The sequence below is a fragment of the Tyto alba genome, unplaced genomic scaffold (genome assembly GCF_018691265.1).
Source record: "Tyto alba isolate M040663 unplaced genomic scaffold, T.alba_DEE_v4.0 Super-Scaffold_8, whole genome shotgun sequence".
Taxonomy (NCBI): domain Eukaryota; kingdom Metazoa; phylum Chordata; class Aves; order Strigiformes; family Tytonidae; genus Tyto; species Tyto alba.
In genome coordinates, this window is record NW_024881329.1 from 9,845,831 (window position 1) to 9,871,416 (window position 25,586).

General features: G+C 39.2%; 1 protein-coding gene across 3 annotated transcripts in view; it reads right to left on the minus strand.

Annotated features, from left to right (window-relative positions):
* Positions 1–25,586, minus strand: part of GALNT18 (polypeptide N-acetylgalactosaminyltransferase 18) — a 341,921-nt gene that overhangs the window by 224,646 nt on the left and 91,689 nt on the right. Inside the window, exons 1-2 of one of the 3 annotated variants that reach the window (XM_033006952.1) lie at positions 18,839–19,119; positions 18,428–18,693 (exon numbers count right to left, since the gene is read on the minus strand). The exons of 1 other annotated variant lie outside the window; for it this stretch is intronic. In XM_033006952.1, coding sequence (XP_032862843.1) covers positions 18,428–18,662 — 235 coding nt within the window. In that variant the 5' untranslated portion in view covers positions 18,663–18,693; positions 18,839–19,119. Of the gene's footprint in view, positions 1–18,427; positions 18,694–18,838; positions 19,120–25,586 lie in introns of those variants that run through there. One more of the 3 variants, XM_033006951.1, reaches the window with a different exon arrangement.

Below are 25,586 nucleotides of genomic sequence, written 5' to 3' on the forward strand. Positions count from 1 at the left end.
ATATGTTTTGACATTTCCAAACTTAGAGTAATTAAGCCCAAAACCTGCCAAAAGCTCCCAAGCTCTGCAAGTATGCACATGCAGCCTGGCAATTTCCCATCTAGATTTCACTTATTTGCACATTCTCATCCTTACAAATGGGGCAGTAGGCTCGTGAAATTAAAATTAGAGTGGTGAAAAAAAAAAACAGCTTAAAGTTTCACTGTCCCACTCCCAGAGATACTGGATTCCAACAACCACTCTACTTCCTAGTGACAAACCCTAGAAGATCATATGATTCCGTCATTGGCAAATGAAATCCTGAAGCTGAGGAAAATGGACAATCAGCTCAGAAGATAATCTGCACAATATATGAAGCAAAGTACATTTTCTGTCTCATTAATACTATTGTTAATTTTGGTGTGCCCCAGTTTTCTGGCCATCTGCAATCAGAATTCAGTTTAGCTTATAAAATAAGCAGATGTGCTACAGTACAATCCAGGAAGTTGCAGTTATATTAGGAGAGTGAATAGTCCCTTTTTTTTGCACAGGAATTCTTTTCAAGAAGTTTAGAAAGGGCTTAGGACACAATTAAATAAATCAGATCACTGAGCACAATAACCAATAAGGCCAGTTCTCCCTTGAACTTACTTCTGGGGTTATGTGAGCTCTTTTGAAAATCTTCCAATGTTTAGGAAATTACTGAGGGCAGGGATGTGTTCTTTTCCATGCACATTCTCTGATGATGAATACTAATAAATTGAGCTTCTCTGCTGGCACAAGGAGAATACCTACAGAGTCGCCCCCTATTAGCTGTGGGAGACACATACGGATACAATTATTTCCAAGACTTTTAACCTCTGATTCCCATCAATTTGGCTACTAGATTCCAAAGTTACTAGAAAGGTAGACTGATGAACAAAACACTGTTTTCTTGTTAATTCAGATTCAGAAGTAAAAGATGGAAAGGTTGTGAGATAACCTAGTAGGTATTTGATTCCTCCTTTTAATGTCAATATTACTAGTAATGATTTTAAGCAACTACATAATAACCTGATTTTATCATGTGAATTCCTCAGAATTTGTATTAGTTGGTCTTTTACCTCTAGTTCTCTTAATGGGAATAGCTATATAGCATGGCAATATAGTACACTTACAACTTTCAAATTTGAGTTAAAAAGATTCCATCTGAAATCAGCAAATAAGCAAGAATCGAATTCGAACTGACCATGGGCAGACACACCTCCACTGACACAATGGAATTATAACATACTGCTGACACAAGTTCTGAATTTGTCCTAGAAAACAACAGTATTTAGTACAACTATCATCCCTTGTGCTCTAGAGAACCACAACTGTGTAGATTTAATCACTACTGAGTCACAGCTCAGGCAGCTGCTGAGGCAGAAGTACACAGCCTGGCTAACTGCATGCTAACTACACTCCTGATAGTCACCAACTTGACAGACAAAAAGCCCACCTTCTGTGACAGGGAAATCACTCCTCTCATACTGGAGTGACATCTCTACCTCTGAATGATTTAGTCCAAGACAAACCAAATACCTGTCTGCAAACAGAAAATTCATCATTGTGTTACTAAACAGTAGGACAGTAGTGAAATCTAATAATCCACAATATCGCATTTGTCTAAGGAAGCATCAACATACAGTAATTTTTTAATTTTATATTTATTTTTTTTAAATGTCATGGACTATGTACAAATATATTTATATACACATACGCATACATAAAATAGGGAAGAAAAGTACTGTAAATGCTATAACTACAGGGTGTGTCTCATCTGAATTGTAACACCAGTAGCCCATGTGGGAATGCCTTAACCAAAGATATTTTTTCTTTTTCTTCCCTTGGAAAGGTAACATGCATTAAAGAAGATTAAGCAGGTGAGACTTCAAAGTCACTTACAGAAAAATTTTTAAAACATATCTAAGAGACCTATAGAAATGGGATTTACCAGTTTTTAAAAACATACTGAAAGCCTGTTTCTCTGACAGCCAGGAGTTCTGTCATCATTTTGAATTTTAAGCGGTTTACACTCACACTGTCTACTGATTTGACTGCACTTTTTGTGTCAGGTAAAAGGCACTACTAAAACATGTCAAGGCAATCAAAAGCCCATTTAAAACATATACAAACAAACTCCTTCAAGAAGCTGCATACACCAAACAACTGAGAAAATAACTTGTTGCAAGAAGGGCTTTCAAGACTGAGGCATTCAAAGAATGGCATTCTTCAGGAAGCAGAAAGGAAGCATGTTGGACAGTCTGCTTCCAAACTTCTGGAAAACAAGTTATAACATGAATGTAAGGAAAGTAACCTTACCTTCAAAAACACAGGAAATGGAAGTTTACATTTTTAATTAAACCCACGAATAATGCAAATTCTGAGCTTACTTTGCGCAACTGGAGAGAATCATACACACACAAGGCAGAATAATTCAACAGTACCACAATAAAGTCAACTATTTTGTTAATGCATGCATGAGTTCACCCTCCATAAAGGTACATGGGGGAGAAGGGCAACTGCACTAAGCAGCACACAAAGTAAAGCTCCAAACTAGCCCAGGGCCACACTGTCCTTTTGTCCCTCTGCAGAATACAAGCGGGTTAAGCAGCACACAATTACTCTGCCTGGCAAAGAATAGCAGCCTGAGGGGGCTCATATTTATGTTACAAAAGCTTTAGAATATTTAGATATTTTTTTCTGTGAAAGAACCTATCAAAAAAGACCCCATCTATACATACAGCCTGTTCTACACAAAGAAACTGTGAACTGAACAGTGACTCAGCTATCTCTGCAGAAGGAAAACTCACAAATTTTAAGGTAAACCTAACGAAATAAAGTACACTGAAGAAGTAGAATTAACTTGAACACAAGTTTCACAGAAAGACATTCTACCAAAAGTCAACAGTATATCAAGATCATTGTGCCTTTAATGAGATTCTTCAAGAGGAGCCTCCAGCATCACGGAGGAAGTCTGCCACCACGTGCAAGGGTTAACCATTACTTCTGGGTTCTTTTTTTTTTCTATTATAGTAGATCAAATTGATGGGGAAAAATGAATTTTAATTTCCACTTAATGCTATTTGACATTTTAAGTGCTTATTGAAATTTGGCTGATTACATAGTTGAACATACCTTTTTAGCAGCCACGTAAGTCTTTTTTTTAAATCTCTTCATTTAATCTTTTTTCAAAGAGATAAGCAGCATGGGAACTCCTACACATGTGTAAGAGTCATCTCATGACTGAACTTACTTTTTCCTAACCACTTCTATCCATAGGTTCCCAAAGTCCACTAGCTGAAATCTACTAACCTACTGTAGTACAGGTCCACAATGTTTAAAGAGTAGGGTTAATATATAGGCAAAAATAGCACTCCTAGAAAACAAAAGCATTAGCAGAGTTTTGTAAAATGCAAAAAATAATTAAAAAAATGGAAGTCATCATGGTCTTCACTGAGCCATAAGCATATCATGCCACATGGCACTGCTGCAGTGTTTTAAACTTTAAATTTTCAACTAAATTCTAACTGTTTGACTGCAACCTTGTTTGTATCTCTAGTTAATCCATTTTAGTTTGTATTTGGGTTTTGGAGCTACTAAGAAAAGTTGTAACAAAAAAATAGCTAGACATGAGGTATCTTGAAAACAGATATTCTGCACAGTGCTGGGAAAAGTTATGTAGTCAGAACACCATGCTCAGGTCTCAATTTTCCCAAACGTAAATATCACGATAGATATTTTAATTTTCCCACTTAAGGAGAATATACAATTTCCCCTTAGGAAATCTGAACTGAAAAGAGATGAAATTTAAATGTGCATGTTTCTTTAGCCAGGGCCTTCTACTACCAGCATCACTCCCACTGTTGGAGGTGACTACAGGTTCCTGACACCGCAGGAAAAGAACATTAAGGCCATTCCAGAGTTGTTGAATACACCCTCAGTTTATCTCAAGAGGACTAATTCCCATCTCGCTGCTTTCACTGTTCTCTGATGTAAACTGAGAATGATTCAAACATGTATTTATACAGGTGTGCAGTTCAGTGAGAAGAAACACTCTACAAAGAGGGAACTTTTTATTATCTTCCCTCTCAAGAAGGAACAAAAGCTTATGGTTTATCATGTTTGAGTCTTGAGAAAATTACTAAGCTCCATACACTTCATGTACTGAAGAACATGAGTATGACTTCACAAAGCTGCCTTTTTTTTTTTTTAATCTAAAAGACCCAGCTCCTCATTCTGATGAAATTAGACAGATTTCTCTTGAGTTTGTTTTATATTCAGTGAAAAGGGTATTTATTCCACCTTGTGTTGAATTGGCCCTTGTAGATAAATTGCTTGAATAAACCCTGCTTGTTTGATGGTAATTTAACAAGCTTGGGGAATTTTGCCAGTTCCAGGTGTCGAGAAGTTGGGAGAAAATAACATCTGTTCTCATCAAATAGCAGAAAGGCAAATTCAAAGTCACTCTTAATGAACTTGTAGTATGAATATTAAACAGAGAGTAAGAGAGATACATTAAAAATTATTTTATAAAAAAGTAAAAATATGCTTTTTTATTAGCTTATTGTAACAAAGCTAAGCTGCTACATCCTACATGGTTATTTTACCATTTTTTTCTGTCATACCTTGCACTGTCATAATTTGTCATTGTAGCTAAAACTCTCACACTCTCTGCACCACATTCATTGGGAAAACAGCCAGACAATTCCAGGCTACACACTGACATGCAAGAACAGCCTGGCTGGTTAGGTGCTAGCTAAGCACAAGTTTCGAAAATAGACGGCAGAGAACATGTTACTAAATATCTGCCATTGTCTGTAATTTAACACAGTAGTTTACATAACTCCTTTAATAACTACATTAACTACATATATACTTGTGGATACGTTGATTCTTCTTCATGCTCCAGACCCAATTGCTTAGATGGAGATATGAGAAAAGTAACTCCACAGATGAGAGACAAGCAACAGCCACCCTTCTTGATCGCAACCTGGCCTGTGGGTATCCAGGGCAAAGTTCTGAGGCAGCAGAGGGGACGGAGGAAGTGAGTTATTGCTTTTTATACTGTTCTGCACAGATCATTCTGCTCAATTCCAAGCCCCACAATATCGCAGATAAATGAATTACTGCAGCATAGCAATGACAGCAATTTATGCGAGTCCAACTGAGGAAAACATTTAAAGCTACAACTTTGAGTACATTCACAATGACTGAGAACTCAGTTCAGGGATCCTCTGTTACGTGGAAAAGCTAATAAAAAAAAAATACTTTAACATCTATCAGTATCTTAAGGTTTATAATGTAAGGGAAAATCTCAAGAGAGAACAGTCACTACCAGGAGTTCCTTGTTTTCACTTTCATATGAAGATGTCGTACCTTTTTAGTAGCAGAAAGGGTGCAAATGCGCAGTACCTGCACAGATGGCTTTACTATTTAAACTTTGCCTTAACTGTACAGTTAAAAGGATAATCCAATTGCTGGAGAAGCAAATATCCAGAATTATCTTCCATTCAGTCTGTGCGGACACACACAGCACTGACTAATCCTTCCTCCCTCTACCTTCTTTTCCATAGGTGTCCTGGTTGGGGCTGGAATAGAGTTCACACTCGTTTTGGTAGCTGGAGGAGTGCTGCAGCACACTGAGGTTCCAGGGACTCTCCAGGTCCGAGAGCCCTTCTCTGTGTGTGGGGGCGGGGGGAGCACAGCTGGAGTGCTGGGCCAGGATTGGCCAATATGCCATGTCATGTGACTTTGTGCTCACTATATAAAGGCAGGAGTGGGCCGGGAGGGGCTGCCACTTCTGGGAGCTTTGCCACCGGGCCTTTGTGTTTGTGATCGCCGGCCGGGAGCAGGCAACGGGAGCAGGCGGGTGTCAGTCGGCGGGCGGTGAGCAGCTGTGTTGTACATTACCCGTTGATACTGCTGTCAGTGTATTATTCTGTTACTGTTATTAAACTGTTTTTATCTCAACCCGGGAGTCTCCCTTTGTCCCTCCGATTCCCTCCCCGTTCCCAAGTGGGGGGAGGGTGGGTGAGCGACTGTGTGGCATTTAGCTGCTGAGTAGGCTCAAACCACAACAATAGGGCAGCTAATTGACTTTTTATGAAAGTTACATGGCATTCTTACCTGGCAAAACCAGTCACAAAAGCTAGGTTAAATGCACATGCTCTTTGTCTTAACCTGCCAAGAAACTTATTCCCTACTGTAGTCTCAACATTGAAAACATACTGAGAGTTCTCACTCATATAAGCATGTTCTCAAATTCAGCATAGCCACTCACAGCCTAAAAGCTGCGCACACAAAGACAGTAAACAAGGTGTAATCAGAAAATCATTGCTGAGTATAACAAAGTATAATTAATTAATTAAACTCTCCATGATCATGTCCGTTTTACATTTACCACCTCATTATATTAACAAAACTTATTGGGTTGGGGATTACTTTATAACCTACACTTATGCCCACACAGCTAGTGACAGCGATCAGCATGTTTCACTGCTGGGAGCTACACAAAGAGTACCTGGGGCTGAATGGCTGATAATACATCAGTTCCTGTAAAACTGATACAGGTGTTAAACAGCCAGCCACATGGGACAGCATATGTAATGACACTGTTACACTACATCACCTGGTACCTCTGTGGTTTTTTGCCACAGTCAATGCTTCTTCCTTCAGGGTATGCAGACAATACCAGTTTTTGGCCTGGTACTATAACCTTTTGCCAGACTACAACCAAAGCTTTTGTTTTCCTCTTCATCTCAGAACACAAATAGGAACATTCTTTGAAATACATTTAGACTAAAGTTGGGGTTTTTTCATGTTAATCTTCAGGAATGCTGCCAATCCCTTTTTAGCAGATGGTTTGCTATTTAATGTCTCTAGGCAAGGCAGAAAAGCTTTAATCAATAGAATCAAAAGAAATGTTGAGAAATTACATGCAATTTTACAAAATCAAAGTCATTTCCTACATATTGTCAGGCAAACAAAAAAGTATTGACATGTTGTTACTGCAAGGAGCCAAGGAATGTTTCACACATTATGACATTAAACTTCCTTTTACATGTTTTCAAGTCTCCTGGCTTCCTTATAACAAGGAATTTTACTCCTTCATAAATTTAAAAATTCTCCAACAACATCTTATTTCTTAATGATGAAAAAATAATCCAGGGCTGAATGATTAAAAATCTACCCTCAGGAGCTAGAAGTTGCAACATAAAAACCTTTACCTTTGCTTATTTCTTCAAATGAGAAATCAATAGTGTGGCTCACCATTCACTCTATGATCCTGTATTCTACCTGCCTCTACAGCAGTCAATCATCCTGAAAACAGTCTCCACTAATAAGCGATGAAACGTGCAGAGCTCACTCTAGCCATCAGCTATTAATTACTGCAAAGAGCACTAACAACTCTCTGAAAACCGGATTCTAACGCACTTCAGGCAATACTTCTGTCCTTTCCATTTTCAGACTGCAGGAGTCTGTTCCTGTTGCCACCAGACTGAGATGTTGTGCAAACACGCTCCCATTTGCTCTAACCAAGTTCCTGCTTCAGTGCTTGTATTACCATCTACAAACTCATCCATGTCAGCCTGTATCAGGCAATGGTGAAGAACCTTCCTGCCTTCAAGACATACTGATCCTTAGTGTAACCACTATTCCCATGTTCGTTTACATGCAAAACTTTTCCTGAGTACTTAAATGAAAACAGAGTAGTAAAATTAGCACTGTGAAGGTGCCTTTAAACTACTTTCACATAAGAAAGACATGAACTGGGCTGAAAAACTCATGTATGTTGATAGAATTGCATATATATGGAGTATAACGATAAATCAATGAGATTAAAATGTTTTTATACCAAAAGCATTCCTATTACAATACCTGAATTCAGAGAAATGAAAGCTGCAAGGGGGAATAATATATCTAAATGTAAGTGTTCTGTCATCATTTTGCTACTGCTTTTTTTGGCCTTGCTGCTTTTAGTGCAAAAATTCACTAGTCTTCCTGGTGTTATATATAGCTTTATACATCCCTTTGGGCGGGGGATAGGGGGTGTGGGGGGTGTTATTTTTGTTTTGCTTGGTTTATGCCTAACAGCTTGAAATTAATTTTACACTTATACAGCTCTACAACCATGTGAAAATATTAACTAAACACAAGCTTAAAATATCTCATTCAATTACATCTAAGTTTAATGATGTCATAATCCTTTATGGCTGACATGATGTTTGTTGTAAAGTCACAGAGTACTAACTCTACAGCCTCTTGAAAAACCAGGATCAAAACAACAAGACATGATTACAATATTGGAGACCAATAGCAATACAATTGTGGTGCCAGGACCAGTATCTTGCTTATGATATTCTGACTGTATGCAAGCTAAATATTTCTTACTTCATTAAAGATACTACATGTTTTAAAAGGTTTATATAAACTAAATCAAATAGATTTGTCTTGCATTTTTTCGTTTTAATTAACAAACATATTTGTAACAATCTACTAGATGTGAAAGTGGCTTTGAGAGCAACAAGAAAGTTAAAGGGTTTCAGAACAGAATCATAAATGGTGTGTCACTTCTTTCTACTCCGTGGAAACTCAATAGCACTAGTTTCACCAGTTTCAGTAACACTAGTGGAAATTCAATAGTTTCTACTCAATAACTGTAGTTTCACATTAACTAACATGGGATAAAACATTCAGGTACTCCTATGCAGCCTTTAGCTTTTTTTATACTTCTCCCTGATCTTCCTCATACTCCAAATTGTTACACATGTAGTGAGCACGTCTTCTACAATCAGAAATACCATACAAATTACAGCATACTATTCCCCTACCCTTTGCTTGAGAAACTTAAAATTTTCCTGTTAGCACAAGTAGAAGAGGGAAATTGCGATCATGTGATCATGCAATGTACAATTGGTAAAATTATAAATACTTCAGAGAAAAACAAACAAATAGAACAAGGTTGTTTTGAAAACTATTCTGTGCTCTCTTCTGCAAGCCTTATTTATTCTGTGCAGATAAATCCCAAAAGGTGTTTTCTCTAACTATAACTTTATTGCAATGATAATTCTGTAATGGATGGGTACGGACTCCCTAAGTCTGCTGTACTGGAAAAGTTCATCTGACACTTTTACCTACAACATGCCAAACCTTCTTGTAAAGCCTTTGGCAAGTCATGACTCGATGCAGAAAGAAAAGCTTCAAAACAGTTTGAATCCACAGTGAAAGCAGGGACAGGTAATTCACTGCATTACTTGGATGATTCATGAAATAGATCTCTAGCTAGATCCAGATTACATATGGGCAAGTAACACAATCTAAAAATCTATATTATCTCCCTAAAATGAATACTAGAATGACCATTTATCTACGAAGAAAAAGCAGAAATATTATCTCTTTTTCTTATATTCTTCAGAAAGCTGCTTATAGAAATCCTCTTTTCTCAGAGATCACCTGTGACAGCTCTAACAAAAGGAAAATTCCAACATTCACATTTAAAATAAGGGGTTTGATTTAGACAGTAGGAAATGGCAAAACCAAAACTCCAATAGGATTTCCACACCCCCACTGACATTACTGACACAAGGTCACTGAGATCATGAATTTTCAAGATACAAGCAGAGAATTAGGCAATTATGTGGTATTTAAAATGTGCTAATTATAACATGCATGTTGGGAGAGACATCTAATCTCATATTTCAGAGCTCAGGTAAGTCAAATTTGTATCAGTGAGACCAAGGTCTATGGTGGAAGAACAGTCATGGCTACTACACGACACTACAACATTTGCCTACTGCAGGATTCACACAGTCTCTCTGGGCTGTTACTAATGGGAAAAGAGAAGACCTTCTGTCTGATTCATTTGAGTAACTCCGGCAGTGAGTCAAATGTGCCACCAACAGTCTGTATAAATTTGGCCATATCAATTCTCTCTATGCCTCTCCTCTGCCCAGCTCCTGCAGATCTTATCCATGGAGACAAAGACCTCCAAGTCAAGGGTTCCACTGCAAATTTTTACAGGACTGATCACAAGACAGCTGGGATTTCAGCTGGCTGCCACAGTGTTATTGTCATAGAAATAAGAAATTTTAAAACTCATGTAACTTAAGTAGAGAATACAGTAAGAATACATTATGGATGTGAGAAGACACATTCTGGCATCTTAAAGGCAGAGCATTTCAAGGTTGCAACTTCAACCTTCCATCTCCATATTATAAAAAAAGAGATTATAGTATTTTTATTTGTTCATTTTCAAAGCCAAATAGAGGAGGTGCTGGAGAGCTGTAATAATTACAGTCATGGTTTTGGCCCCTAAAGATCTCTGCCTTTGCCTCAGGAAACTCAGGATATCATGTTAAAAATAGCACCTTAGTTACAAAACACCACTTGAGCAGAGAAAATTTATGAAGAAAACAGAAACACCGTTGTTACACAGAGAACACATCTGCACTGCACAACTGTAGTCAGAATAGATTTAATGGTAACAGCAGCATCAAGACAGAAGTAAGTTTTGGGTACCTGGCAGTTTCAGTGTATCTGTCCACACTGTCCCGCCAAACAGCCTGTTACTGAGCTATTTCTCAAGTCCCTAAAGTAAAGGAGCCCAGAATTTGCTAAAGAGGCTACATAGGTAGCACTGGAAGGCCAAGCGCAGCACAGAGATTCCTCCACAGATGATCGAAGTACCATTGGACTCTGATCATATTATGGCTTAGCAAACAAAATAAGGAAGACTAGAAGACATTTTTTAAATAAATACCAAAAAAAAAGAAATTAAAAGGAAAATAATATAGCAGACAAATTTAAAAATTCATATCAGAGAACACATGGCAAGATACAAACTTAGCTTTCACTTTTGCATTAGACAAATTTAATTTAATTCAATAAATAGTTTTGCTAGTTGCAGACTAACAAATTACTTCATTTAGTATCAGCAGTCACACAATATCTGCTCTGGACTCGCGGACAATCCCAAAACACCATAGCAAGCTGTACTAACTCCAGTGTCCAACCTCTGGGCCAAGTGTAGCTAACAACACAATCTTATGGCTGCAATAAATGAGGACAGCTGTTAACCAACTAAAGATGATTCATGTCCCATTATGTCCCTTGCCACACTCCATACATTGCCAGTTGATGATCAAGCTCCTGGGCTGTCCTAATGGCAACCAAGGATTCCCCATCATCCTCGAGAAGGCAGCTAAGCTATCTTCACAACTGCCACAACTGCCTCAAGATCTGAGCCTGATATTCACATTTTTAAATCACCACAGATTTTCTTTACATATCATGTCTCCAACATTCAGATGGATAATAGCTTATCCCATCATACTGCAGCGTATGCATGCTTTCATAGTATAACATTGATGACATAGACCTTTCTGTTTAAAACAGAAATAAATTAAACTGCTTCTGTGGCTTGTCACAGGCAAGGGAGCAACGCATGGTAGAGGCACACAATAATTTCAACTTTTTGGCCCTAGAGACAATGGAGAAACCACATAGCCCGTGTCAAGTTCAGTGATAAACAAGTGTTTGTATTCTCTTTTTATAATATAGCCTCATACTTTGCACACATGCACTTGCCCTTCTCATACCACATCCCATACTGAATCCAAAACACAGCACTATTCTAGCTATGAAGAAGAAAAATTAACTCTATCCCAGCCAAAACCAGGACACAGGTCCAGATCCTGTACGATTGGATGCAGAGTACTAGATACTTTCATAAACACTCAGCTCACACAAGAGAAAAAAATAAACTACACCAGCCACAAACAAACAATACACTAGGGGGTGATTTTAGCATTTTGTCCTGTTCCTTAAACAGAGAGTAAGTACCATTACAACGTAGGAGCCACCTCTCAAAACACAATCTTGAGCTCAGTATACAATAACTCTCTTGTGTTTATTTCAGAAATACAGAGAGTGTACCTTATGTACAGATACAGCCATCTGTTTCTGACCCAGTAAACAACAACAGACATATCACATCATACAGCAGCCTCAGCACCAGGCTCCTCTTTTAAGTTTTAGGTCCTGAGAGAAGAAGTCACACCTCCCACATCACTCTTTGCTTCCTCTTGTATGCACAACAGTTAACTGGCAGATCACAATCAACCCCATGCCACAGTATGCCCAAGTGGAAGAGTGTTCTTTACATTGGACCGCTAAGGCAGATATTGCCATGAGAGAGCATGACACTGGGACCAAGCTGATCTCACATGTAACACACAATTCCAAGCAGCCATAGGTAGGTCTTGCTTTATGTTTCTTTTCATATGCATTTATCTCTATTTTGGTCATGTACATAACATCACTCATTAGTACTAAAAAGGACGTAACAGTCTAGCAGAAAGTCTAAAGACCTAAATTTGAACCTCTGCACAGCTGCAGGCTGCTTGTGTCAACCTGAGCAACATTTCTGAAGTGACACCTAGCCAGCACAAATGAAGCTCTGAGCTGAGTGCAGAACCTTAAGCAAATAGCTATCTCCATCTCTGCACAGCCCATAAATCATCTGCTCAAAGACTGTAGTACTCAATCTGCTCTTTCCACTGAAGCTGTGCCATTATGCAGAGATAACAAACGTCAACAAAAAAAGAAGTTTTTCACAGAGAAAAAGCAAAATTCTCTATCTTAGCAATAAGAGAACTTGTGGAGGGCACGGAAGTCACAGTTTCCAGCCTCTGCTCCTGATTAATTTTTTAAATTTCTGTTGAAGGCTTTCATGTGAACTGCAGAAATTGTCTAGAATGAAGGAAATAGACTCCAGTTCAATTCCCTTCCTAACTACAAAGCTACCAATTGTCTCTCATTTTGTGGCCAAATAAATTTTTTCTTGTTTCTGGCTCAAAAGACACAATCTCAAAAAAATATTCACTGGCATGCCATTCCCATTGTAAAAACCTGAAGAATTAGTAGAGAAATCTAGCTGACAAACAGGGGAAAAAACAAACAAAAAACCACACCTCATTCCAAAAAAACAATTTTAATCATGAAACAGATCATTCAATCTCCAATAATAAAATACAGTTACCTTAATACGGTCAGATTACCACTCCTTAGTTTTGGTCACTGCATCCTAAGCATAGCAAAATAAATCTTTGGTGGAAGAACCACCAAGAAAGAATATACCTGAAAGACAACTAAAGATACTAAAACCACAAAGAAAGTTAACTTTAATAACAGTAATAATAAATGATCAAGTTATAGTCAACATAACCAACATCATTAAGTCTTCAGTAGATGGTCCCTGAAATACCTGCACCTCCAGCAATGTTTGAAAATTTACAGTAATTTAAGTCTTCTAGCTGAAATCACTATATTAAGGTTTGCTTTAGTGCAGCTGTTCCTAAGCATGGAAGAACATGAAAGTTAAATACAAATTAATCTACACTGACATGCAGCAATCTAGAATGACTTGAGAAGTCACAGCCTAAAGAGAAAAAATAATGGGATTTATCCTGCAGGTCTTACATACCCAAGTAGTTCCTTCTCTTGCAATTAGTTACGTGGGGACAGTGGGTGTCTCTGATTGTACCAACGCTGTGAATACAGGGCCCTCTGTAGTGGAGCAAGAGTCTACTGCTCGTTTGTTTCTCAGTAGAATAAATACACTGTAGTGAGTGATAAACATGCCTAATTGCTTTTGAGCTCAAGGGAAATAAACTGGGGGGATTTAACAATTAATTATTCCCAAAAGGAAAGCACCACAAGAGTAAGGGACATGGTGGCGTGGCCAAGCAAATCCTAGTGAACCTGACTTTATATGTTAAATAAACATGGAATTTACTTACCCAAACCTTTAGATTGCTAAAACTAACAATCTGGGTTGACCTAGTTCCCAAACTGAAAATAAGCAATTTCCACCGTAACATCTGTCCAAGTCACAGGGAATGAATCACACACCTGAGATCTCTCCCTCCCCCAGCTGAGCACACACAGTGATTAGATATCCAGCCACGGGATACCTAACATTATCTGAAGTAAATCCACAGAGCAACTCATTCTAAAGCAGCAGGTTGAGAGCCAACACAGACAACTCCTCTCACAAATTTCCCCAAATAAGTCCACACAGTGCTTGACACTCCATTTATGACAACAGATGCAGCAGCTTGCAAAGATGAACGACCAAAGTCCTAATACAACATGGATGTCTTAGTAATCATCCACTGATCTTAACTAAGAATTCAACTGGTCCAGGAATGAACTCTGTGTTTACACCTTTAACTTAAATCTACTCTATATATTAACTGCATGTAATTTATTAATTCTGTTTAAGTTCCAGGAGAGGATGGGGGTGAGAAGGCAAGTTCATTTCATAGACTTCATAGTCCATAACCTTTTAAAGTAAAGCTGGAACATAAACATCATCTGATTAAAACCAGGAAGGCTGAAAAATATTAAAAAGTCATTGCATATTAAGACAAACAGGACAGCACACATGAGGTATTTTAAGTAGTATCAATTTAACTACAGCACAGCTTTTCAACAAAAAGGTTCAACTCATTACCTATGACAGCCTAATGCTAGGCTGCAGAAAACAATAAACTGCTCTCTCCTTGCTAGTGTTTTTCTTCCTGTCATTGTTAAAAACTAAGTCTCTGATTAAGAGCAGCCTGTCTGCTCACATGATCTTCCAACTGCACATACAACTTAGGGCAGAGCCAATGCATGATGCATTATTAAGATCAACGATATGTTTTGATCTGTCTGAAGCACTCTTGCATTTATTTTAATAAAATGAGAGTACATAGGGTTTTCTGAACCAGTCTGTTCCTTGTGAACTCAACAGAACATACTGTTTTCAAATAAAATTGAGAAAAATTCATTTCAAATCCTAGGTTGGAACCACAGATATTTTGTTTACCACAATATTCATTAACCTTAGCCCTTTAAAGTATACTTTCTGGTAATAAAGCTTAATAGTACTAGATTATACATGTGCCACACAACTTTGTAAGACATAAAAAAGGACTGCATTTTGTACAAGACTACCCATCTGGTCTTTTCCTCCGTTTCCTTCACACACATAAAAACATACATAATTAATCTAAAAAAATACACCACCTTGTTTGCAAATGCAAAAGGAAGAGGTAACAGGAAGTTTTTTTCTCTCAGTGGTTGCTTGCTAGCATAAAATCTATGCCTCCTACAAAAGATTTGGGGTGGTGTGGGAGGAGAACCTCTTTAGTACTAGCCCAGTAGCATTCAGATGTAATCAACACCACAAATACCACGGCACACTTCCATAGAAAAGCACGTGTGTCATCTTCATCATAAAAAGGTAAAGTAATCTGACCAAAATTACCTTGTAAACTGTGGCAGGCCACAAGCCAAGAATTCATGATTCCCAGGCTTAAACTCAAGTTCCAGCGTCATGTTTCCACTCCACAAAATAGTTCTTTCTGTGGTCCATATTGCCTAACCGGACTGCAATGCTGCCTATCCTGCCCCAAACTGCCTACCACAAAACTCAGTATACAGATGCATGACTCTCACAGAGCATGCATAGGCTACATGACATAAGTTAACACATAAAGAGGAAAGGAGGAAGCAGGGAAGTACCACACAGGCAGAGCAGACACATATGCTCTTACTCCATTTCCAGCACTTGGAAAATGTGTGCAGAGAAATTATTATCCTTCAACATTTGCAGAAGTGTGAACACCCAGCAGCGTAAGATGTGCAATATGGCAGGTACATACTCCTGCATTCAAACTTTTCCATTTTTAGCCAATACCAGTACCAATATTTCCCTTCCCATACTCTTCTTTCTGAACATGAGACATGCATACTTTCATACTCTCAACTTCTCTTTGCTGGAAATATCTTTTCAGTCTGATATTTTTATTTCTGTGAAAATGTCTTTTTAAAAATACATACTTTAAAAAGCATTTTATATGAAGGTATCTCTTATTCCTTCTCACTTCCAGAACACTTGATAAAATATTACAAGACTGCAATTTATATGCCAAAGAAATTCCCAGATGGCATCCAATTAAACAATTCAATCAGAAAACAAATTAAAATTAAATATTAGCATAACCCCATGTGTAAAATGTGGCAGTTAAAGCTCTCTGGTATTTGCAGAATATCCTATGGAATGCAATTCTATTATCCATGCTAAATTTCATGCCTGTTCAGCACTGCAGAACATCTGAGCTATTGACACCTCTCTCCAACATAAAAAAAAAAAAAAGTGGTCCATGGAAAAGTTTAATAGCAAACTACAGATAACCCTTATAACCTTATCCAGAACCATTACAGCAGCTGATTTACCCATTTTTTGGCAAAGAATCTCAAACCTATGATTTCTTAAAGCTGACCTTCAAGCTCATCCCAAACCCAGTCAAGCTTGGGATATTCCTTCCAATTACTTCAATAAGTTTTGTACCATAACCTAGAATTCACAGTATCTCACAGTGCCAAGCAAGATCTGACTAAAATAACATCTTATTCTGCAATCTCTGCCACAGAAATTCCTCGTGAACCCCAGTTATTATGATTTGGCAAAGTAATAGCACAGAAAATCCACTCCAGGATAACGAGCTGTGATCTTTATTTATTTGTCTTAAAGAGTAAGTGGTTTCAATAGGTATGAGAACTTTGTAAACTTTATTTTTTCCCCGAAATACATTTTAGTACATATTACCAAACTGTTCATTTAAGTATTTTTAGAAGACTCTCTTCAACTTTCATACTAATGCTATTTATGGAAAATATCTTCTGGTTTGGTTTATGCATAGTTACAAAAAGTCACAAAAAAGTTTATGCCCTAATCCATGCTATACTCTCCCCTGATTTAAGTATACCTTTCTCTACTACTCTGAGAAGAACCCCTGACCAAAGGGACATGCCAACAGAGACAGTTATCCACCCTGAATAAGAGTATCTGAGCTTCACACCAACAAACCTGAAGGAGTTATACTCCAACCTCATACAGAAAGTCAATTAATTTCACCTCACTCTTTACAGTGCCTTTTGAAAAATCCCTGCTTTCACACACGCTTCCACAGTGCACTCCACCGGCACACATACAAGAATATATTTCCTTTTAAAAATCCATTTCAGGAATCAAGGAAAACTTTGGGACTGTATGAGAGAACTTAAAACTTGCAGGAGCTGCTATAATTTATCCTCCAGGAAAAAAAAAAAAAAAAAAAAAAAAAAGTACTTTTCTAATTTACACAAGTTGACAAGACTATCTGAGAAATGAAGGCATAAGCAAAGTGAATGGTGATGCGTGCCTGCTCCACCTTTCTTCATATTCCCATAAACCAGTTGGCCAAAGCTGTCTGGAAGCAAGCAAGATTTTTTGCACTGGTGATAAATAGATCGTTTGCTTTCCCTTTTCACATTTAGGAGAGACTAAAATTAGGATTTGAACATTCAACAGAGGCTATGCAGATGGCACAGAAAGACAGTCCCTCTAGATTTTGTAAAAGCTCTCACCTACCCCACCCTCAGCCTCCTTACTATCCAATCCACTTAGACTGAGAGAATGACTGTATGATGCCATGCAGATGATGAAAATATAAAGGAAGATACTAAAGACCACCCAGTGAAGCAAAGTCATGTAAAATCCCAAACTTCCAGGATATAACCATATTCTCCCCCATTGCTTGTCCACATCAACCTTTCTCCCAGAGCTCCCATTAAAAGGAGATCAAAATAAAAAGACATTACACAAATAAGAGATTGCCCCAGTTAAAATCCCAAGAGGCCCCGACACTACAGCAGCACTAAGGGAAAAAAACCTTGAGCACACCCAGACACACACAGACTCTGCACGGATTAGCCGAGCCAGGTTTACAGGGGGAGGAAAACAAATATTCCCCTTGCAGCAACCCATTACTGGAAAAGAAAAATAACAGATACAAAACAATGACGGTAACAGCAAGATCGGAAAAGGCTCCCCTGTTCTCCGAGCTGAGCCCTCCCCGTGGACCCCCTACTTCAGCAAGACCCAGCCCGGCACGGAGCTGAGCCCAGGTTATTACAGCACCAGGCCGAGCCCAGCGCCCTGCTGCTCAGGCCGAGCCGCCCCGGAGCCCCCGCCCCGAGCCCCGCCGCCCCCGGCCCACTCCCCGCGGCGTGGGGGGGCCCTGCCCGCAGCCGGCGGAGGCCGCCCCCGGAGGAGGGAGGGAAGGGAAAGGGCAGGTCCCCCCACGCCGCCTCTGCCGCTCCTCTCGCCGGGCAACGGCGGGGGGGATCGCCGGGGGGCACCGCCGGGGACTCCCGCACGCCCCGCAGCCTCCGCGCAGCCCCCGGCTCCTCCGGGCTGAGGAATGGCTTTCCCCGATCGCGACAGAGATGTCACACGCACACACAACAAACGCGGCGGGAGGGGATGGAGACCGCGCACGGCAAGCAGCAGGGTGGGGTGGGGAGGGGAAGCAAGCGGGGAGTAAGGTGGTACCTTGGATGTGCTGCTTGATGACATTTTCCAAATGGTCGAGCCTTTCTATAATCCTTAAAGTGTCCCCTTTGTCTTCCTCTAACTTTTTTTCTGAGATCGGCTCCTGCACTTTCACATAAACACTGGCAATGTAGTTGGTGACCCAGCCCACGTACAGCAGGCAGACGATGTTAGTCATTCCACTCAAAATCACGCAAGTGGACACTAAAGTTTTGGTTTTCCTGGTGCACACCATCCTGAGATCCCTCCATATAGCTTCAAAAATCCTGTGATCCAGAAAACAAAAATAAACTGCGATGAAAATAAATCCTTTCCCCCCCTTTCCCCAAAACGGAGACCACTCACAAGTCAGTAAATTTCCATGCAAAAGTTCTCTAATTCATAGAAAAAAAAAAAAAAATTGTCGCCTACCTAGAAGGAGAGGTGGGGGTGGGGAGGGCTGATAATTAGAATCCTGGATTTTAGTACATTAAAATAGCTGAAACTTTGCGATAGCAGTGCCGACAGCAGCACAGCGAGGCGTGCCAGCCGCCCGGCCGCCCGCTGCTTTCAGGCACCGGCTCCTGCCACGGCCATCAAGGACGCGAGCAACCGAGTGCGCAAGTGTTGCAAACTTTGTTCCCCCCGACGCCGCTCCCCATCGCAACCGGCCGCGGCTCCGGAGTCAGTCCCCGGGAGCAGCTTGCCGGAGAGAGGGGGCTTGCTCGGCCGCGGATTGACAGTCCCCTTCTCCAATGAAGAGCCCGCTCCGGCACGGAGATTGCTGCCATCACCGTATGGCCGACGGGGACCCGCGCGGGGCGGGGTTATGGCGGGGCCCACCTGCTCCGCGCACACACACTCCCACGGACACACTCCCGCAGGGGCTGCAGGCCGGACCCCGCCGCCTCCCTGCTATCGCTGCCGCCGGCTGCACGGAACGTCCAGCCCGGGTAGGAGGAAGCAGCAGCCGGCTCGCCCTGGCTGCTCGGTGAAGGCTCTGCTGCTTGGCTGGAGAGAGCAGCCGGTATCGTTAAGAGACGTGCTCACACAAAGTCATCCATTTGCCTGGAAGGGGGGGAAACCGGGGACGTGCCTTTGGCTCAGCGGAGCTGTCGGTTCCACAGCTCCAGGTACCCAGCGACCACCCACCATTACAATACGTTTGTCTTTCAGCCTGTTTGCGTGCCCCTCCCCGGGTAGGTTTTATTGTTAAGAACTAATTACTGCTTACTTCCACACCAGCAAGCCCTAGTATCTGTCCAATGCCTCCCCCACTTCCACAGTTATACACTATAATACACTACATCAGAGTATACCCTGTCCAGAATAAGCTTCGGTATTAGGGACAATATCAGTAACTCACAATTTAGTTCAGTATATCCATGCTGCTTTCCTCTCCTCACCTCACATTTTTATATATACTCTTGGAATCACACTAAAAAGGCAAATTCCCTTCTGTGAAATCACACTGATTTGAAAGAAGGCACACAATAAATTAATCTCTTCCATTCCTATTAGCTAGGGACTTTCATACTAAGTAAGATTATTTTCATTTGATAGTCTCATGACAAAAATGTAACATTAGCATGACCAGTATTAAGAACATACCAAAATTATTTGAAGTACTTATCCACTGAAAGCAAGTAGTGACAAACACTAGGGATCATACTGTAGCATGTAGACACCCTCCACAGCAGATAGCAGGGCTTACTGCTCTGAAGCATACACGTGTGACCATTCAAACTCTGCAATATATTGAATGTACATTTCAATATCTTAATAGAAGTAGATGATTTGCCTTACGGTTTGGGGTTGTTATTTTTAGACAAATTGTAAGCAAGACTCAGTATTCAAGAGAGAAGGCAGGCAACTGTCCTGCCAAAAGGCAGAATGACTTCTTCCTTTCCATCAATTGGTACTCCATAGAAACAGTGAAAACTACAGATACTCAAACACATACAAGACCAGCACCAACAGAAGCTGCAGTAAACTCTGCCAATGAAGCTCAAAAAAAAAAAAAAAAAAAAAAAAACCACAAACTGCCACCTCAGTCTTCCAAGCCTGTCTGAAAGATAACTGAAATTTCCGCCGATTTAGAAGTACTTCCCCAGTGATAACACTGAGGGAGGCTAGCCCAATAGAACTCCTTTGGAAACTAGGAAATGCAACACAAAGTATTTGAATGGGGAAAAGAGTATAAATTTACATTTTTAGACAAAAAGTAGTTTTAATAATACAGGAAAGTTTGCCAGACAAGCCAGTCAATGAACAATTTCAAGCTTTATAAGACAAAATAATGTCAGAATATACTAGTACAGCTCCATCATATAAGTCAGTTATGCTTGGTCTGCGATGAACCTTTGTCTGCAGTGTCATTTATTTTCCTATTTCCTATCTTTTTACTTCAGTGTTACAGCTCCATGTCTGGTAGCAACCAACAGCAGTAAGTGCGTATCACTGAAGTCTTTAATAATAGCATTATCTCGACTTGCTTTAATCTTTGTAAACTCTGCCTGCAGTCACAAAATACAAATTCTTCAGCCCTGGCAATTCAGGCAAAATCCAGGACTCAGCCTTGGACTTCTCAAAGTAAAACTTCCCTGAAATCAGTCCAGATAAGGGATGAGTAACAACCATTAAGTCATAATATTTTTCCATAGAAGTTTATAAAATATTAACAAACAACTGCTTTTATAAACAAATATGAACAGTACTTGTTACTAATGACTGTCAGCACATCTGTAAGTGACATAAAGGTTTGAAAAAAGGTGGCTAATGTGTCTCACAGGCCTAATGGGTTACTTAGCACATAATTGATTAACCTTTCATTACAGTAACTATTAATAGTTCATTAGCCCTTTGCTCCCAACAGTTTTCTGATCATTTTTAAAATATAATTTCATTTATAAATGCATTCTCCTACTACCGAAGCTGCGCTCCTTGACAGCAGAACAGTAATTCCCTGTCTCCTCGTTTGAGCCATTAAACCTCTGACTTCATATCAAAACCTCTGGATGCTTTAATACATGAAAAATACGCTTGCTTTCATGTATCTGGTAATAGTATTCTGGACTGGTCTCTTTAGAAGTCATCTTTTACAAGTTTATACGAAGTTGGAAGGTATCCAAGTGTATGCCATTTAGAAATTGCTTGGTTTTGCCATTTTGATTTATTGTGTAGTATGACAATGCAGATGAGAGCCCTTTGTGCAAGGTATTACAAAAACACATAAGCAGTCCATTTTATAATTTCATTGGGAAAAAAAAAAAAAAACAAAAAACAAAAAAACCAAACCAGGAAAAGGAACAATAGAAGCATAGAAATGCTGCCAGCCTCACATTATAGTCAGGGAGAAAATTAGGTGATAAAACCCCTAAATGGTTCTTTTTCTGAACATTTAAATTATAGGGGAGCACAAGGTCTATGAAATTTGTTCTCTTCAATCACAGTGGTGTGTTTGAAAGTTCTACTTAAGGTGTTTAAGCTTGAGGCAGTACAATCTATTGAGCAGGTCATTAAACTAGGTGTCTGATTTTCTCCTTGTGCTGATACTGATCTGTTATGTCATGCTATGCAAATTATTTCACTTCTGTTTCACTCTAGATAAGGGAAAAAATAATTTGTTAATATGTCTATGTAACACATGCTTCAATATGGATTGCCCCCAACTACACTACTGTAATAAGACACCATTTCAACCAATGCTGAGGAAATATTAACCTCATAACCTAATAAATACAGCCACCGCTTATCTTGCATTAAAGTGTTCTTTAAGGAAAGTAATTCATTTAGAATTTCTTACCTATCATTACAGTTCAGGGAAGGGAAATAATGGAAAGAAAGATACGTTTAAGAACTACATTTTTATTGGTGCATTTTGATGCAGGGTAAAACATTTTTAGTAGCAAGAGGGTCCTTGAAGAAAGCAGTACTGAAGCATCAGAAGCAACCAAATTCACATCCCATTTTACAAGAACAGGTTTTTTACATCTTGTTAGAAATCAAAGGAAAAGCTTAACTTCATAACATTATTTTGATTGCATTCTATTCAGATTCTTAGCTGAAATTTTATTAGCTTGTGGAGATATCATCTACATTATTATATAGTCTGAGTAGATTTTCTTCTCTTATTCCTTCCCTCTCACCCACACTGATCACATCCTTTGTTTGGGAAGATAATGATAAATTCTGAAAGCACTCAAGAAGCAACACAGCATTTTATGTTGTGGAGAGAGATGACCAAATACTTGTAGGAAAGTCTGAATTACCCCAAGTATGTAATTTTTTTGAAGCTCTGATGTCCAGGTCTGCACATACATGAATCAAAAGCAGTCCATCCCTTGAGCAGATATTACCCCTTCTGCAGATGAGCCCTTGCCAGCAGTTCAAGTTATGAAGCTGTTTTTCTAGCTTCCCAAAAGAGGTAGCTTTCTGTCTTTTGAAGGTAAAAAAAGGCAGTGAGCTCAGTCCCCAGGGAAGTGGTCTAATGATCTTCAGTCCCTATTACTCCTAGCCATCTCTCTCAGTAAATTTAAACCAATCTCAAAACTTTCATTAAATCATAAAAAGACATATGTGGGCATTAAAGAGATGCCTTTACATATTCTGGAGCTAGGTTTTGAAGCAAGGGATTTGTTATATGGATATTGCAAGATAATGAACATGAACTGAATGCAAAAAAAAAAAAAAAAGGAAGAAAAATAGGAAAAAAAAGCTGAATGGATGAAAAGTGGGGTGGAAGAAGACAAGAGAAAAATAAAAATTTACTTTTCCTTTGCAGGCTGGGATACATTATCATGAGCTTTATTCCTCTGGTATTTTCTCTTTCTCCCACTACTCTTACTCTCTCTCCTGCCTTCTTTGGGTCCATGTCTGTACTCTTCTATTATCCTCTGTTCTATTTCCCATCCCTCATTAAAAAATAACCACTTTTAAGTTTACACTAGTTCTGTTATACATCACACTTTGTGACATTTTTACGAGTCATCAGCTCATTTAAGTTACGCAGGACTCCTAATTTTTAAATTGTTTGGCAAAGACTGCTCAGCAAAGCACCAACTACAGTGAAATTCAGGCCCATATCACCATACTGCAGTCTCCTAAGAAGGAAAGGCTGTGTGGTGCCCAACTCCCAGACATTCAATGGCATTTGGATAACTAACATCAGTGAAGCATCATTTCAAAATCACTCACCTAGCACTGAAAGAAATAAATTAAACAATACAGAACATACAGAAACAAGAGAGAGATTATGTACTATCTCAAGTTGAAAACTGAATTTGTCTTCTGAATTAATTTCTCCCTGCACATAAAGCAATGAGGAAATACCTTTGCAAAGAGAACAGAACAGAGGTAACAGGAACATTAAAACATCTAATAGAAACTTATGTACCAAAGCAACCTGCAAGAGATAGGAGCACATGGGTGCATGTTGTCTTCTCCTTCATCACCAGATTCATGCTGACAAGACATTTGCCATTCCCCTTATACAGCTGATATCAAAATTTGTGTCTGTATTCTTTATTCCCAGATGGCATTTTCCATTCTCAGTATTTGCCAGGCTTATCTTGTCCATTTGTCCTTACAAAATGTTTTTCTGTCCAAAACATCAAAAATCACTTTATACTTTAATTGATCTCTGCTGTGCTGTTTTATTGGTTACTTTTACGCGCTAGTGTGGTTTATTTTTTCTGGCAGCGTTACACTGTACTATTTGCCACAAAACTCTCAGTTAATCCATCTCAAGTGAACCATGTGTGACCAGCAATTTACTGGTATGAGTAAAAGATGCACCATATGGTCCTTTGCAAGCAGTATGTCTACAGTTACTCAGAGTAGCATTATGTTCTGTTCTTTTCAAAGCTGTCATGTGTCTACCTCCACACCCCCAATGACAACCCTGTCCCTAAGCAACTCCAAGTATCTTCATTTTTGGATATTAAATCTTGGATATATTTGAGACCTATTTCTAGAGACTGCAGCCCACTCAATCTCTGAATCTTTTTTATGGTCAGCAACAAAAAATTAGTAAACAAAAAATCATTTGTGATATCTAAAAATCTTGGCTTTCTCAACCCAGTTCTCAGTGCTGTTTTTTCTGTCTTTAACTATAATAGTACAAATCATTGTACTATGTCAACCAAGAACTGATGTAGCCGAACATCCTATTTTCAAATACTGTCTAGGTCTGAACATCGAGGGACAAGAATAGTCCTTTGCCTGGCAAAACTTCAACACATTTAGTGACTTAAAGACTTTGTGTCAGAGGTTACAACCAAGCAATTGCTTATACTAGCTATGTAAGAAATTACAAATTCAAAAATTAATCCCTTTTTGAAACTGTACTTTCTCATATTCCAAAGAAACGTGAACAATCACTTTGCAGTAATCTTGCCATCTGTGATAGTACATGCCTATCATACTCCTTCTTGGATGGCTCTTGGCCAGTCTAAGTCTCGTATATACAGCCCCTTCCCACATGACAAACTTCATACTTAAATTACTTTTTGCCCTTTTCTACTTCCACCTTTTTTTCTTCTTCTTCTTTTTGAGATGGCAGCCCAGATTGATGCATCATATCAGCTAACATGGTTAGCTTTCTCAACTCTCACCAAGCCTGAAGTTAACCTCAATTAACGAGTTACAAAGATCTCCTCAGTTACATAGAGCCCAGTAATAAACTAGATCTGGTTTTATGGGTCTCTGTAGGCATAAGCTATCTCGCATTTTGCTCTTTCATCAAGTTGTCATTCAAGGTCATGGCTTCTCCAACCTTTTGCAGTTAGCATTAGAAATTACTTTAGCAAATATGGTATCATCACCATTTACATGCTTGTCCGATCATGTCTGTGTATGCTGAACAACACAGATCCCAACCTCCCCTACTTGTGACTGTCTTCTTTTTGGAAACTAATGATTTTTTCCTACTCTTTGTTCTTTCTGTCTTAATCAGTTTTTAATGCATGAATGGAGCTTCTCCTTATGCATAATGGGTATCAAGAGCCTTTGGAGAGCAAAATCCTAGGGAGGCTTTGCAGCCCAAGTACCAATTAAATCCAGCATCAACTGTATGTTCTCTGATGTCTCAAAAAGAAAAAAAATAGAAATCACTAAATAGGTGGAAAATTACTTCCTTCAATTGCTCATAAGAGAACTATTTATCTGGATATAATTTGGA